We start from the raw sequence: 17115 nt of genomic DNA on the forward strand, positions 1-17115 counted from the left end.
CTCACGCGTCCCGTGCGGCGACGGTAAAAATGTTAAAATCAACACAAGTCCCAAGATTTTTTGTAACAGTTTGTAAATATTTTATCCTCCTACCAGCCCTCTTATATATAAGAAAGGTGTCTTGTTATTACATATGTTTACATGTATCTTTCTGAATAAAACGCATGAACAACTAATCGTAAGCTAGTGATCGTCATTGACTCAAAAGGGCAGATGAATTTATGAAATGTGTATCGAAGAGCAGAGCTTAGTGAAACAATTATACGTATAGTGTGTTATAAGTACGTATCTATATAAGTTTATTTATAAATTTACCACGTGCAAAAAAAAAAAACAGTAGAGGCTTAGTATAATTCGTAGCGTAATTTTTCAATATGCAGAAATCTAGAGAAAAGGGTATGTATAGAGTCGTTTATTTTTTCGTCATTCGTTTTTTCTCGATCAATTTTTTCTTCAAGAAAGAAATAAACTTACCTACAGTCAAGGTTCGTTATATCGTCAAGTTACGTGATTTTTAGTTCGCTTTTTTTATTTTATTTTTGTTTTTAACCACCTACGTTGATTCCAACTAAAACTTTTGCTCCGTCACTGAAGCAATAGCGAGATGTTGCAAAACACGTTATTGCACTCATGCTCGCTAATTCCCGCCTATAATCTACCATATTCACGCGCATTAAATTTCGCGCATCGCTATGACGTATAAAAATTTATATATGCCAGAATATAGCCGGGGCTTATACGAGTTTGGGAATAACCGAAAAAACATTAACGTATACATTTTAAATAACTGGACATCGCTAAGGAGTTTACAGCAGGCGCGATTTTGTACGGCGTTACAACGCAGCGTCCAGCGGTCTGTGCAGATGCGGCAAGGCAGGAACTTTCGATTTTTTGTCAATGATTTTTTTACACCGCCAAACAAAGTAAATTATTTTACCTTTACAGCGGTAGATTAGTATTTTTTTTTTTTTTTTTTATCGTCCTCGCATCCAACGTTCGGGATCATTTACGACCCTATACAACGACTCCGGGTTCCGACCAGTCTCTACCGTTTTTTTTCTTTCCCGCGTGAGCTTTTCCTAGATGTTGCAGGCATGGCATCGTCTACGTAAGTAGTTGACTCGGGGTGGCAAAGACGATAGTCCGGTTAATATTATCGCATAATTTTCCAAACGGCAGGTATACGGTTAGAAAAAGAAAAATGTTCCAGCACGTCCACTAAAAATTATGGGGTAGATTTAACCATTTTCTAATGCACGTATTACTAAGCGAAAGGAAAAAGGAAAAATAAACAATTTAAATTTTCATCTCGTGGGGGAAATAACTCGAGGTTTGAGTGACTAATTCATGTAATTCAACTGAATTTTTTTAACTCACAGATAAATTTCTTTAATTCAGTTTAATTCATTTCAATTTATGAATTTCAATTTTTCTCTCAATAATTCTCGCTAATTCATTCTAATTCAAGTGAGTTCTAAAAAATTTCAATCCATTCCTTTTTATTTTTTGTTCGTTTAAATTGTTTTCTCTTTTTCAATTCAATTCAACTTTCTAATTTGAATTCAATTTTTTTTTTTCACCAACATAAACAGATAATTCCGGCACGAATCCAAACAAATTCAAATCAACTAGAGTTAATTTCTCATAATTCAGTTATTTCTCAGTTAATTCTCATTGATTTAGTTATTTTGCGATAATTCGGTTGAATTACAATTAATTCACGAACCTATCGACACATCAATTCAGTGAGTTATTTCCCCCTCGATTGATACGACAATGAAAAATATGGACATTACAAAAATGTATTTTATATTCGCTAAGAAAAAAAAAAAAAAAAAATGTAACGAATCAAACAAATATAAAGTGGTCCTGCCGAGACATTATGCTTACTTAAATTTTTCCAACAGTGTATTATAAACACCTGTCTAAGGTACGAAAATACACGCATAAAATACTCGTATTCGTGCGTGAAGAAGACCCCTTCAGGGTTTCGCTCACGCCCTGCAGATAGGTATAATACATAAAGGGCCGTGAAGTACATGCATATTTAATCTCCCGTATGATCCGCACGGTTTATGAAACATTAATATCCAATTTATTCCCCACGCGTAGGAATATAACAAACCCCCCCCCCCCCCCTCCCTCGGCCAAACAGATTGTTATAGGTCCGTCAATCTGGGCGGCGCTACGCGTTCACCCTTATAATACCCGCGACCCCGAGTCCCGTAGAATACCCGTCCCCGAGTTTAGGGAGTCAGGAGCAGTGCTGCCTCTCCGCGGGATCGATCCCTATACGCTGCATAAGATAAAAACTCATTCCTGCCAACATCGCTTGCACGCGGGACGCTATCTTATCGCAGGAGCAATTAAATATTGATACTTGACGTCCGTCTGTCCGTCTGTCTATCCGGAAGATACTACAATTGAAAATACTCGAATTATTACAGAGTTAAGCTGAGATATCGATGATTCGGCTCTTTTCAATCGGAAGATTATTTACTAGAAATACAATGTATAATTTTATTCTCATCGTATTGGGATTGATGAATTTATTCGATTTAATACAATATTGGATGGCAATCGATTGTGATGAGAAAAAAAAGACGTAGCATTATTGAATCGACTACAAAAGAAAAAGAAAAACCATGTTTCGGTGACTTATACACCTATGTGTAATAATAATAATAATAATAATAATAATAATAATAATAATAATAATAAAATTAAATAATAGTCATGTGAATAAAATGAGCCATCGTAAAGTGAAATCGAACGAATCTATTTAGATTTTTAACAATTTTGAGGGAATTTAAAACAAAACTAGATTTCAAAGCTTCTGTTTTTGAATACTTTTATGTTTTAAAAGAGATCTTTGCAGCTTATGAAGAATACCTTAAAAATTATTTAACGGTCAACTCTGAAACTTTTACAAATTTCAACACAGATTTTTTGGTGCTAAAAATAATCGCACGCATCTCTGGTTTTACAAAAACTCTTCTTTCGCCGTACAAAACATAGCAACCGAAGGATTTAAGAACAACTCAATTTTTAAGGGTAGAGGTCAAAACTTGGAAGGGACAATATTTCGAATGGCGGATACATAGAAATTGCAAGCATGCAAAAATAAAATAACGAAAGATGAATCTTTCGAAAATCAAAATTTCGAACGTTTCATCTTACGTTATTTTTTTTTTCGCATTTTTGAAATTTCGATATATCGGCCATTCGAAATACAGACCCTTCTAAGTTTCCACCCTCACCCATTTTCAAATTCCCGAAAATAGCCTTTTGTTCGAAATTTCAACGGCGTTGAGGCAGTAGTAAAAAAAAAAAATTCACCCCAGCCCTTTCGCGTGAGCTATATTTTCGTGAAAACGTGCAAGAGTTTCGGAGAAGATCTAAATTCAAAAAAAAGGCCCTTTTCTGAACCGCCCTAAACACGCTAAATGCTGTATTAGATCGTTTGTTTCCAGGTCTCATTTTCAGATAGCGCGATAAAGATGAAAGTCTAGCTTCGTAGCGTCGGTACTGGTATAAATTGCACGATATTGTTCTGGGCAAGGATAATCTGCAGGACGAGACCGAAACGGCGACCCGAGGCGCGTGACGAAGCCAGGAACGGTTCAATATTTAGACGACGTTACGAGACTGTGGATAATTGAGAAGTCAAAACTTTTAACAGCGGGCCTTCCTGCAGCTCCGCGTTAAACCGTGAGGGCGTTTCGGCGTCGTTTCTTCATTCTTTGATTTTTTCTCTTACCTACCCGCACGTCTTTGCTCTTGTCGGGCAACATTGCACTGCAGTGTAATATACGGTAGGTCGGATTTTCAACTCGAACAAAAAGTTCCAAGCCTTCCTCGAGACTTTTCCAATGCACCCGAACGACCGCAAATAACTCTTGCTTAACATTCGCGTTTTTTTGGTTGCTCCTTCAAAGCCATCATCCACTCTGCACTGTCAGGAATAAAAGCGGTACGTATGTACGAACCATGGGAAATTGGGAAAGACGCACATTCACTAACATTGAATCATAAACATTTTCTGAAAAATGTCAAGTTCTTTATAAATAGAACGTAAAAAAGTGTAATAGGAATAATCTGCAATGTTCAGGCCTTTTTACATTAATTTCAGTCTATCAATTGCAAGCAACAATTAAACGTAGTCAGAAAACAAATCACACCGATAAACACGAATTTAGAGTATCGGTTTTAGATGTCGAACTTTTATTTCTTTCACGTAACAAGTTAAAGGAAGAAAAATTTTATTAGCTAAAGTTTGTTTTTTCTTATAGAAACTAGAACGATATTTTGGATTTTAGGAAAAATTACTTATTTTTTATAAACATTCACTGCATATGACAATTAAACAAGTTTTAGTTTCACGTTTAAATCACTTTTATTCAAAAATAATATTGTTTCGATTTTTTATTAACCGAGTGGGTGATTAAAATCATAGATTTTCTTCAATTTTGAAATAACAATCTCCTGGCAGCAAAATCAAACTCGTTTCGAAAAATTGCAGTTATTATCGGTACTGATCGGTTCAGTGGATTCAATCTAAACAATAGAAAAAAAAACTTTGTGAAATTCAAACATCGTTACAATTCTATGTGTAACTGCATTATAGAATTGGGAAAACGATTTCGCTAGACTGCGTTCACAGACGAATATTCGTATTCCCATAACCAATCAGTTCGATAACCGATCGTCGGTTGCGAACGACAGGAGGGGCAAGAGGGGCAGGAAAAAAGAGACCTGCGCGATAACGCGTATAAATTAATAGACCAATTAGTCACGCTCTGCTTGATCGCCCCGTCGATTCCATCGGGTCGAATTTAATCGCTGCTGAGGCTGTGGTAATCTCGACATGAGTTACAGCTAGATACATAGGTATTGATGCAGTCCAATGTAGATTGTATCTGTTGTATTCATCACGTGTATTGCAAATTCGTTGCGGTGCAGGCGAATCCATATAGGTATACCTGCTACGCTAAAAGCATCATCATCGCTTCCCAGTAACGCCGAAGTTTATTGTCGTTCAAGAAATGAATATGAAAATACGTCGAATGTTGAAAAATTTGTCCGTTGAAAAGTTGTTTCCAAGCAAAATGAAAAAAAAAAAAAAAAAAAACAACAGAAATTATAAGAATCCAGAGGTGGTAGTTAATTAATCGATTAATTCGTAGTTTTTTTGAAACGGTGCTTATGAATTCAAAATTTCGTAAATTTCATTACGTAGTTTTAATAGAGGAAAAGTTTTTAGATAATTTGTAGTTTCATTGAAAATATTTTTCAATTTCAGGTGAAAATATTCATTTATCTTTCACTTATTGTATCAAACAAGTGTACTTAGTAAGCGAGACAAAGATACTAATTGATACTTCAAACACATAAATTTACATTGTATTGCATCGAGGAAAAATAATCGAGTCGATCGATTAATCTAGTTTAAAAAATAATTGATTATACTCGGATAATATAATCGATTATTTTTTGTCACTCCCACAGCGCCTCTCCTTGTATGGTCGGAAATTTGACGGACCGCAGCAGCGTCAGACTCTTGATCTACCTTTTGCCAAGGCTGCTACGAAAACCAACCAATACACGAACTGCATGGAATGCACTCCGCGCATAAGAACAGTCGTAAATCGAGCGGTCCTCGTTGCGTAGATAATATGGAGGTGCCGTATAGTTACAGCTACTATCCGGACACACCGGGTACCCGGTGTAACAGACACATTATAATGCTTCAGTACGGGACCGAGGCGGGTTTATGCGTTTATGCTCATGGTTGCGTTGGTCGCTACCTTCCTGACCAATCTTTTCTCTCTTTGCCCGGCGTGCAGGGGTGGATTTAAAGGCGACTGGATTTCGTTGACCGAAACACGCCCTCGCCTCAAGGAGCGAATTGCCTCTGGAAGCCCTGGATGCAGCCCTGCAGGCCCGGCATCCGCTTCTTACTTCGTAGAGCCACCGCCATGGCGACAAAAGAGTGTTGACGGTGAGTTAGCGAAAAGTTACAATGTGCCAGTCCTGAGTTAAATTAGTTTACTGCTAAACTGTAGTGAGCGCGGTCCTTAGTCGAACAGAAGGCAGGTATTTGAACGAGGTAGTAAATCTCCTGATGGTTTTATTTTGGTTTATTATCTACGCTCGTATATACCATCCATAGCGGAACGTGCATTTTGCAGGGTAGACCGAAACTAATTCAGCCGATCTTATAATAGTAACTGCGGTACACATTCCCTAGGCTTCCGTCAAAAACTCGGTACCTGTACAAACGTTGCATGTGTGATGCGGTACGTGCATCATCGGCTTCGACCACTTGGTCGACGATTATCTGCGAATAGTTTCGTTTGCTATTCGCAAAAAAAAAAAAATATGGAATATAGGTATCAGGTGACTTGTATTACACAGGAACATTGAGGTTAGAAAAAGTTTTTTTAGCTCTCTAACCGGAAAATCGCGTGACTTCGTCGTGACTTCTCGGCTCCTGTGATAAAAAATACGGGGCGAAACTCGTATGGATAAGGTATATCCATATTCGTTGCGATATGTACTATTTATAATCTGAGCATGTTTTACGCATTTTTCCACTACCGTTTTCCATACACAAAGTACCAGTTTCTATGACGCTCGAGTGAGTCTGCGAATACGCGTGCGTGGAGTACGGAAAAACCCACTTTTAAGTCTTAGGAATCAAGAGTGGTCTTTTCAGTACTGCGCACATGCGATGTCGCGAACAATACTGACATTAGATGACCCTAACCTCAATTTCATGTTTCGTGAAAAAACGCTTAACGTACTCTTGTTATATAAAGAATGGTATGCAAGAAGGAGGTTCTTTCACCTCGCGTATTAGGAATATTGGTCTTCGGCTCACCTACGACTCATATTGCAAACTTATACGCTCGGCCCGAACAGACCGAGTTAGCCCCTTTGTTTCACCAAATACTATTATTCGAATCAGTGGGAAACAATGTGGATTATAGACCTTCTTGGATAATTACATAACAGGATTGAAGTAGTGGCATATTTTCCACCACCGCAGATAATGTCTTTCGATATGTCGATCCCGAAATCGCTGCATTGCGAATTGGGGCTCACCGCGCGAGGTTGAGAAACGGGCAATAAGAAGGGTTGACGAATCCCGTGGGCGACGCGAAGTAGATCCCGCAAATACTCGGCAGGATTCACCTATAAATTAGGTAGTACGGTGAAAGGGCCACCGCGGCAGCCAATAAAGCTAACAAGAAGTAATACCGCCTTGCCGCGACCGCCGCCCTTTCCTGATTCATTATCCAATATCCTCGCGACGCATGAGACGACCTCGCCTCGATACCCGCCGTTCCCGGCACCGAAGGAGATTTACGCCCACCGAGCTTTACAGGTGTACCTACAATGTATACCAATCCAAGCGCATGGCGTCCATAACCTGCACGAACTATTCACGACACTACCTGACATAACTGCATAAATGTTACATGTAACTACATTTGTTTCTGGATGTGAAATATCTTTCATGAATAAGTCAAACTTACGTGTTATGCAACTTATTCCTCGACTTATTCGCAATGAATTGCTAGGGTACCATGTAGCCTCTTGATCCTTCGTACCGTTGCAGCGTCTTATACCTAATCATTTCGCGATGTAAAGTGTTTATGCAATGCTTTTACACCCAATTAAAAATAATATGAGACGCTGCTTCCACGTTATGCTTACTTTTTTATATACATAGTCGGCTTGTCAATCATACAAATTGTGATCCATTACTTGCATTTTGGTTCAAGCCGTTCAAGCCGACTGATTTATTGGAAGGGAAATCTAACCTATAAACTCCTTCTACATTCATACATATAATTATGTCCTGCTCAAAAGAGCAACGAGAACTGTAGTATCAATGACTTAGAACGCGTTATTGCATTTTTTCTGTGTGTAATGCGCACGTATAGTCTGATCTCGTCGGTGTTCCATCACCTCTTAGCCTTAAATCACAAATGCTACGTTGAAACAACGCAGAGCTTTCTGCAAATGAACATCGCTGAAAATCGTTGAGCTTTACCGAAAACATCATCATACGTCAATCATTCCGATAATCACTGCTTTTCAAATCTTGCAGGGATGTGTTTGAAACATTTCGATTTACAGTTTTGCAGAAGAATCGTAATTGCACAGTTTGCAATACACCTACTTTCCATATGAAATAATAAATTGCAATTTTCAAATATTTTGTGCCAAAAAGGATTTGTTCCAAAGCAGAACTATAATTGACTTAAATCCAGAATCTTTTTGGGGTCTGATTGGTTCGAATTGCTGAAATAATAATTTGCATACGATTTGTAAAATGATGACTGCTCAGCAATCGCGTGCTTCCATTGATTGTTAAAAATGTCTAAAATCTGTGTTCTGTGTCCGATTCGTGATATATTTAAGTTCGCAAACGGCTTTCCAATATATGCTTATACATACATGTATTATCATCAGGGGGTCGTAGGTGACACCGGGGATCAAAATTCCGATTTTGAGAACGCGTGAAAAATGTGCGAAAAAAATGTTTGCAATCCTTTTGATTGTTGACTAATTATACCGTCATCCTATTACTAAGTTAACAATCATATAAATGCCGTATTATGAACTGCGTCTGCAACAATAACCTATACCTACTGGCAAATCAGAAAGCGAGATCAATGCTTAGTCACTGTGACGTTAACTTTTAGAAAGCCCGGTTTCAGTACTTCATTACTAAGCTGCCATTGCTGCCGAGTCTACAAGATATATTATGGTGAAAAATCTTTCGGAATAGATGGACAGAAACTGCGCCACACTGACCCAGAGCCTCTTTGACTTCGGTACTACGGCATGGCAGTGAGTATTATTAAAAGTGTACGGTACGTACACGGTATACTGCAATGCATATTATACTGCCGGGCGGAGCGAAAGTGTGCCAAGATTCAAAGATTTCAAGATTTACGATAGGAAACCCGGGTCCGCGCGGTATATGTATACCTATACCTTATAGCGTAGTTACTCGACTGTGCCCAGAGACTCGCTGCTAGTACAGTGCACTGTGTGTACGAGTTCGATCCGGAGAACTGTTACCCTCGCCTTAAACGGCTGCCGTATTCCCCATTACGACACGGTAGCTCCATTCTTATGCGTGAACTTTTGCGCCCAAACTTTACGCACCCCCGCAATTAACTCGTTGCAAGGCCATCGGCCTGCCGGGGAGGAAAGCGGGATGAGAAGTTGTACATAGCAAAATAACTGAGAGGCGTCACTGCCTCCTGCCTCTTCGCTCATTGGCGCTTTCTCCGGCAGTTTTTCAAACAAGGATACGCGTTTATCCTGCTTGGAAACTCGTTTTCACGCACATAACCTGGGTGTAATTAAAGACTGTGACACAGAAACGCGGGATTTTTGGAAAATTTGCTCGGTACAATGTCCAACAGAACGTTTGAGCCGTGGATCGACGAACCTTACGACGAGCAAGCAAACAAGAACCTCGTTATCGTAACCTCTGCTGTTCTGATTCTTCTTTTAGTCTTACTGCAACTCGAGTATATTATCGCTTCGAGGTGGTTCACTTGAACCATTCGTCGTTTCATCCGACGCAGCAACAGTGGATTTATGAATGTGGTATTTGTGAAATATATGCATGTATTTCGGATTAAAGCAACAGCAACTACAGTTTGTTAGTTTTGTAGTTATAATTACCTACCGTTCATATTGTCCAAAGAAATATACTGAACAAATTTAATTTTATAATCTTTGCTTTTCTCAATTTACTCCATGTAATTTTTTTATTCCTCAAATTGTAGTCTACTTTCGGTATAATCTTTACTTTCGGTTGTTAGAAAGAAATATCTTTCTTTACCGACTACTGTAGATAAGAATTTATAATATAGAATTGCAGGTTCGGAATTAATTTTCTTGGCGAGAAAAAATTCCGTATTTGTATAATGCAGACTTTTGGCATATCACATAGTAGAAATTTATAACATTTTGTAATATCCGAGAAATTTGATGTTCCGAAAAGTGCAATAATTCCGCTGTATAAGAAGATTGTAAATTTGCTGCAAAAACTGAGCTCGAGGAATTTCTAATTTACATGACACGAACGTGAAATTCGGTAGTAGGGTTAAGAGACTAAAAAGTAAAACAAAGTCATTCCGGAAATTTTATCACACAGATTTATGTAATACAGAAGGCAAGAGTCGATAACGAATCCATCTTCGCTCCGCTATACCTACGCCAGATTTTACTATTTTAGCTGCAGGATAAATCAGCCGTATTTGTCTCTGCCACCGACCCCGGTGCAGCGGTAGCACCAGCAATAAATCTTGTTTTCGTCAACTTTCTCCGGGCAATTTCACGAGTCGCTCAATATTTCCAAAATATTTAGAGGCCCCCCGTCGGTGGTCCTCGGCTCTGGGGTGTCGGGCAGGAGCGTTGCTAATCGCCGCTACTCGTTCAAGTGCTCCTTTCTCCTGCCGTGCAGAAGTCCTTGGCCGAGTTTTCGCTCGGCGCGGGGTGCAAGAAAAAAGGGAAGAAAGCAAGGAAGAAAGAAAGGAAGGAAGATGACTCTGTACTGCATCGAGTATAACACCATACCTGTATAATACGTAGCTCATGAGCGTGGAAGCTGAGTGACGAGTAAATAGGAGGAGAGTTTACGCCGAGGAAAGTTTTATTGACCCGACATAAATAATAATTTCCTTCGGCGGGGAGGCCTTATACCTCCCTGTGCTCCACGAAACTCACTCTCCCTCGTCCTCCCCACCCTCGGCGTCGCTCCCGCGGAAACGATAATATCAGCGATGAGAGCCGCCATATTGGACGACGATGGGATGCTCGTTCCAATTGTAGGGGGCGGGTTGCTGAGCGAGTGATAAGGGATTCCCCGCCATCTTTCCTATTACATGCGCGCGCCGCGCCGCAGCGAAACCGGGCTCCTCACTTACTCCGGTTATGTCTATCCTCGTCCCTCGCCCCCTGCATCCGCCTTCCAACCTACTCGCGATCCTCCGGGACCAATTAACTAGGATCGCAGGAGTCCTGGACTCGTTTCGATCCGCCGCTCCCCTCCCCCCCTTCACTCCTACCCCACCTAACAACCCCGAGCACATCTCTTATCCCCGTAGAATACACATGCGGAGTTGTGTGTGCAGTTCAGGCTTGACGCGGGATTGCGGATACGTGTTATTTCAGCGTAGCTGGGCTGCATGGCTACATCTACCTCTACGCGGACGTGCCGCGGGTCGCAGGTGCCGGCGTTCAGAGCCAATTATGCGGACGGCCAACGTCGGCGTCGGCGATGCTCTCTCGCAAATCCCCGGGAGTTTAACTTGTCCGCGCTATAACGGATTAACGGCTGCCATCCATCCGACCCGAGGTGGGTAATTGCTTCCTACCCTTAATTAAATACCATTAATTTCATTCGATAACTTCGACTCGGTGTATATAATATACACATATATACACGCGGATCCTGATATGTTTACACAGAACGCGCCTCTGCGTGTGTGCCCGTATAATGTGGCAACAATGAACCGGCTAGCTTGCCTCTCTACGATAGAAAATTGCTTCGTCTATTCCGTATCTACCCGCTTCATCGCTTCGCTCTGTACTTCTTATATACCTATATCGTCTGTGTATAGTATGTGCCACTGGCACCGAGACAACGGGTACTTTATCACACACACCCATGGTACAGATACTATATACCATGGCAAAGCGACGCAGCGAAAACTAAAAGAGATATATCCTTATCTTACCTATTATCGAAAGCTCGGGCGCTGCAGGTCCCCCCCATATTCCTTACCGTCCGCGAATTCGATCTTGTAATGCGGCATTTCGTAGATAACACGTATAATATGCGCCTACGTATGGGTATGTGTTTATTCATTTAGTTACTTTCAGTATAATACTTATATTTCCTCTCTTTCCCTTCGTTTTTATCTTTCCTGAGAAATATCAACCTGTTATGTATATATATCTACTAGATCCATAGAGCTCTACACTCTGCACTTTTTAGGTAATAACAGTCCTGATTGTAATTACAAATTTCTTGCCTGAAGCTCAATTTTCTGCACTCTGGAAGAGATTAGTGATAGAATGTATGTTTGCGCAAAATGATTGACATTACGTGCGTTACTATCCTCGGCGAATTGAAAACTTATATACTTATTGTTAAAAGAATATAAAGTTCAGAAACAAGAAATTTTGCATTGTGTCATCAGTTTCAAATTTTTCATTCGGCCATTTTCGATATCATCGCTAAAGTTCATCAAACAAACCGACAGACTTTTCCCTTTTCACTCTGATATAAAGTATCACGAAAACAATATTTCCGGCTTGTTTTTATTACGTTTCAAATATAACGGAACAGAATAAACTGCAGTAAGATACAGAGTACATAAAGTACATCATATAGTTTTCTTCGACCAGTCGAACGACATGCGTTCGACATCTTTCCCCGTATACATATAACGCATTCCGCATAAACGTTAACATCTTTCCGTGTCATATGCGCCGAGAATATTTCGCTGCAGCCGACCTGCTCGCAGCCTCTTGCCGGCATGAGCTAAAGCTTTTACCTCGGTGTAGCCGTCACGTGGTGTAGAGAATGGGAGCTGGTATCTGCAGGGGTCCCATTGTGGCCGGATGCCATTTAGCCGTGGCTACGACAGCGGTTGCTACCGCGTGGGTGTTCAATAGAACGGCGAGCGATTAAACGACCCCGGGGGCGATTTTGGGACACGCGCGGCGTTCCACCCTGCGGGCATTCAACGGCGCTCACTCTTGCGGCTAATTCACACTCTTATTTATTTAATTGCACCGAGGTCAGCACGACCACACCTGGACTGCTCGTCAGCTCACCATCCCCGACTTGATCTGTACGCTCATACACGTGTTCGTGCATATATAAGGAATCTACACGCGATGTGTCAGGTTCCACTACAACACGTGCTTGTGTTGTATTTTTATATTCGCGTATAACAAAATAGCGACTAGCGCGTATGTCATCAAAGGATTACTCGTATATCTTTGGTGTTTTTTCATCTACTTTTTATCTTCAACCATACCTCTGCATCGACACTCGATCAGCCTGAATATATAGTGTGTTCCTGCGCGCGTGTATGTACGTCGCTACAAGAGTGGCTGCACCCTAGTTGCCGTGTGTTTGACGGGCAAGGGGAGAGGGGGGAGAACGACCGGGGCGAGTATAATCAAATTTAAAATTCCCAACGCGGACGAGAGTTGGCGCGGCGTCCAATGAAAGAGTAAACCGACGAATGTAATCAAATCGGATCCCGCGCGTTGTCACATGACTCCGAATAAGCGCCGCTGGCCCGGAGCCCCGCGGTTCTCGTCCTCCGTCGATCGAATCGGCCCGCGAGATTTCCCCAGGGTGAGAATGAAAGCCTCCGAGACGCCCCCCTCCGTGTCTCCGCCTCCCCCGCCTCCGAATCTTCCTTCTGAGAGTCGCAAAACTCAACGCCCGGGTTCGACAGCCGTCATCAAAAGTTACAAAACAAGGGTACCTCTTAGAACTCCTTTTGAAGGATACCGAAATTCCTCTCCGAGTCTGACGTTCGACACTTCCCCCATCCCTGTCTTGTAAAATACACTTCCAAGAATATCATGGCTTATTCATTTTTTTTCAAATTTCATTACCTGCAGATTCATATTGTTTCTTGAAACAACTGATAAAACTTCACAGCAGCCTGCATGGTGTACGAATTTCTGTAATTACAATCCAATTCGGATTCTCGGTTTGGATTAGCACTAATTATGAAGTGTATAATAGAAGCAGGGATATCTTAGAATAAGTGAGCTGATTTTGGGTGGAAATATGGGTGGCGATGTTAAACGTAAGTTGCCCGTAAGTGTAACCGTATAACCACAGATTTTTATACATAGGCATAGAAATCTGCGTGTGTAACTGACTTCAAAATTCAATTTTGTGTCGATCAGCGCTACGTCGGTTATTCTGTGTACCTTTATTTGCCTACAAAATTTGACCACATTTTAAACGCGTCGTCCATTAGAGAGTATGAGTGCCATCCTTCCGCACTCTCCACAGGGCCAAATCATTCTGCAGCAATAAGTGGAGATATACTTATAAGCTATCGCGACACATCACACACCAAGCGAGTGTTAAGTCAGTTAAGTACGTGCTAGGCCGCTGGTGTCGCTAGGCCCTGGGTCAGCCCCTTGACATCACTGCTCGTATACTAAAAATTGTACGCGTCTTGTCCCTGTTTTTTAGTTCCTCTACGTAGCGCTAGTAGTAGACTTCTGACACGCTCGCTGCCCTCGCTGACCGCGCGCAAGCTCGTCAGGTAACTTCTAGCGCCACTAGCGGTGGAAATTGGCGGCAGGATCGAGGGACATTTTGCGAACCACTTTTAGCACCGTGTGTCAGGGGGCTGCCCTGGGTCAATTGACTCGGGATAAAGCGCCTGCTGACATCTCGTGAGCGTTTTGAAACACGAACCCCTTCCCGGTTCCCGACTGTTGGGTAGCAGAACATCATGTTCCCGCTCGAACTTTACGTTGCATCCGTTTGGATTTATTTACCATGCAATATATGTTACCGACTTGGGCAATAGGTTAAAATAATGCGACATCGGACAAAGAATTTGACAAACAGAAATACTTTTATTCAACAGTCGCGTCAGTATTACAGAGATTCACGCTTAGGTATATATCGGCGTTCACAAGACGCAAGGTAGGTATCGTACATGCATATGCACCATTTGGAATGGCACGCAATTAATCGACGACGACGATTGTCTTTAATGTCCTACGTATATATGTGAAAAACTTGATATAAAAATATAAATGAAAATAAACATTTTTTTCTCATAGTTTTATTATTGTTATGCTTCAACGTGTAGTCGCTCATTGTTCCCAGGAGGTAAGCCTAGCGCAGGAACCTTCCAAGGTTCAAAGTGTCTGCCCAGCTCGCTTTACTTACCTTGATACTTTTATCCGACATTACATCGAGAGAGGTATCTCCCTTAAAAGTTTTAAACCGCTGAACATTGCGGGTGTGCTCTTCCATACCGTTTATACTACCGTCGACATCGAGTCTGCCAGCCTTCAGGTTTAACTGTATGTCATTTTGCTCGGGTACTACGAGGATGACATCGCCTGACGAGGATATGCTGGAATTAGCCGATAAACGAACAACACGTACCCTGGAGGGTCCTGTATTCAACTTCGCATCCAAGGATCCGTCTAGACAAACTATAAAAGTCAAAAATACATCAGGTTGCGGTGAAAAACCCCTTAAATAAACCATCTACTGCGACAACTTACGTATATTCAATCCTCCGTTTCCCGGTATGTCGATGGTAGAATCCATGTGGAGGTTGTTCAGGGTAAGATTACCGTTCTCAGTGGTGAAATATGAATTGGTACAGTAACTGCTGCCTATGTCGACATCCCCGTTTTCTGTGGACACCTTTAAATCCGTGCCTAAAAATTTATCGGCACGAACTGTCTGTAATAGAAAAAAGAAAAACCAAAAGAAAAACCAACGGAGGATGAAAAAGTAACGCAGAAAGAAAACAAAAGGAAAAATAAAACCCATCTGACTGTATGTATACGTATCACGCAAGAGACGGGTGAAATCTCACCCCTCTGTCGACAGTGTTGATTTCAATATTTCCTTGAAGAGTGCGACGTAGAGTAACGGAACCACCATCGTCAGACGACAGTATCATTTGACTCGCCTGCAACTTCTCCCCAGTTATATTACCCGCCGCGGTTCTTACTATGATCGAGTCTGATACCATGCCAGAAACATTGACGCTGCTCATACCGGCTGCCCGGACATCAACATCTGAAAAAAGTGAAGCGCAATTCGTGATACCTGTTTTCAGCTGATTTAAAACCATCTACCAAATTATATATCGTGGCTAACTTGTGAAATGAATAGGTATTTTTGCTAAACCCCGACGCACAATGGAATTACTGAACCGTAGTACGAAACCATGCATAGAAGTATCTGAAGAGTAATTATACCTCACTTATGCAGCGCTCAATTGATAGACACTAAAACTGGGCTAAGACGAAAGGGCGTAATTTATCGCGTCTTCATACTTGCAAAAGTTTGAAACTCTGATCTCACGATTGTTAGCCTCAGAGCTACGTGACCTAAGCAATTTTAAACTGATTCATAACATTTATATTACGAAACAAAGTTCGTTTTTTCTTACCAAACCGGATTGGTGACTCTATGAGGCATTTGGCATTGGCGGGAATCGGCGTATCTCCTTTGACTTCCCAGACTTCGCGGTCATTTACTTCGACAGAGATAAGACTAGAGGGCCGGTTCTCCACGGCAGAGTCTTCAACGACCAGGACACGGACGAGGAGGGTATTCATATCAGGATACCTTTCGAAGTCGGTGGGTCGAATTTCAACATCGCAAGGTACCTCGACGACCACCTTACCAAAAGGATTAACATTCTTTGCGACCTCCTGAAGAACGACCGCTCGCTTATTCTCATACTCGGTGGAACCTCCAAAGCAACGACTGCCCGCCGGAATATTCGCGTACAGTTTTTGGTTCAGACGAAGATACGATAGGAAAAATCGCCCACACGCCGTATTCATTCTGATACCTCCGCTGACCGAGAGCCAGGGAACCTAACTAAATGTAACTAACTTAACCTAGTCTAACCTTATCTATGTTCGTCTAACCCAGCCTACCCATTCGCACCCCTTTGGAAATATTTAGATGGCTTCGGTGTGTGGGAAATAGCGATTATCAGAGTTTACTCGAAAAGTGAAGAAACAGGGTAAGACGTCTTCAGGGACCCGGCGGCCAAATACAACTGGCTCCCTGGCTTTGAATGTTTAATTACGGTACCGGCAACACACAACGAGGACCGGCCGACAAGTCTCAGGTTCTAATTTTTAGTACTGTGACCTTATCAACTCTTGAGGATTAGCTGTAGGATTGGGATTGTTCAGAAAGATCTAATTCGGCGATGCGTTCACATTCCAACGCACGTATTTACTTGATGAGAGGCGCGGCTATGCCGACTGTTATGTCAAAGCTTTCATTTGACAGATAATGCAAGAGAGTAGGAACATGCA

General features: G+C 41.5%; 1 protein-coding gene across 3 annotated transcripts; it reads right to left on the minus strand.

The window, feature by feature from the left end:
* Positions 1-14644: 14644 nt before the first annotated feature.
* Positions 14645-17069, minus strand: LOC124220133 (protein FAM185A-like). 3 transcript variants are annotated; one of them, XM_046628601.2, is made up of 5 exons: positions 16697-17067; positions 16230-16494; positions 15648-15853; positions 15328-15511; positions 14645-15255 (listed from the first exon to the last, which is right to left on the minus strand). In XM_046628601.2, exons 2-5 carry the CDS (start codon positions 16396-16398, stop codon positions 14930-14932), a joined length of 885 nt encoding a protein of 294 aa, XP_046484557.1. In that variant the 5' UTR covers positions 16399-16494; positions 16697-17067; the 3' UTR covers positions 14645-14929. The 3 variants fall into 3 exon arrangements, with proteins under 3 accessions (XP_046484557.1, XP_046484556.1, XP_046484555.1); XM_046628600.1 differs by having other exon boundaries at positions 14645-15246; positions 16230-17069; XM_046628599.2 differs by having other exon boundaries at positions 16230-17068.
* Between the last annotated feature and the right edge of the window lie 46 nt (positions 17070-17115).

This window comes from Neodiprion pinetum, chromosome 5 (genome assembly GCF_021155775.2).
Source record: "Neodiprion pinetum isolate iyNeoPine1 chromosome 5, iyNeoPine1.2, whole genome shotgun sequence".
Taxonomy (NCBI): Eukaryota; Metazoa; Arthropoda; class Insecta; order Hymenoptera; family Diprionidae; genus Neodiprion; species Neodiprion pinetum.

Bases quoted from the DNA above. Each gene is read 5' to 3' on its own strand.
- LOC124220133 (XM_046628599.2), bottom strand. From the start codon at position 16,629: ATGAATACGGCGTGTGGGCGATTTTTCCTATCGTATCTTCGTCTGAAC. The intron at 15,512-15,647 runs GTGAGATTTCAC...TTTCTATTACAG, and splicing joins TCAACACTGTCGACAGAGGG to ACAGTTCGTGCCGATAAATT. The intron at 15,256-15,327 runs GTAAGTTGTCGC...TGACTTTTATAG, and splicing joins AAACGGAGGATTGAATATAC to TTTGTCTAGACGGATCCTTG.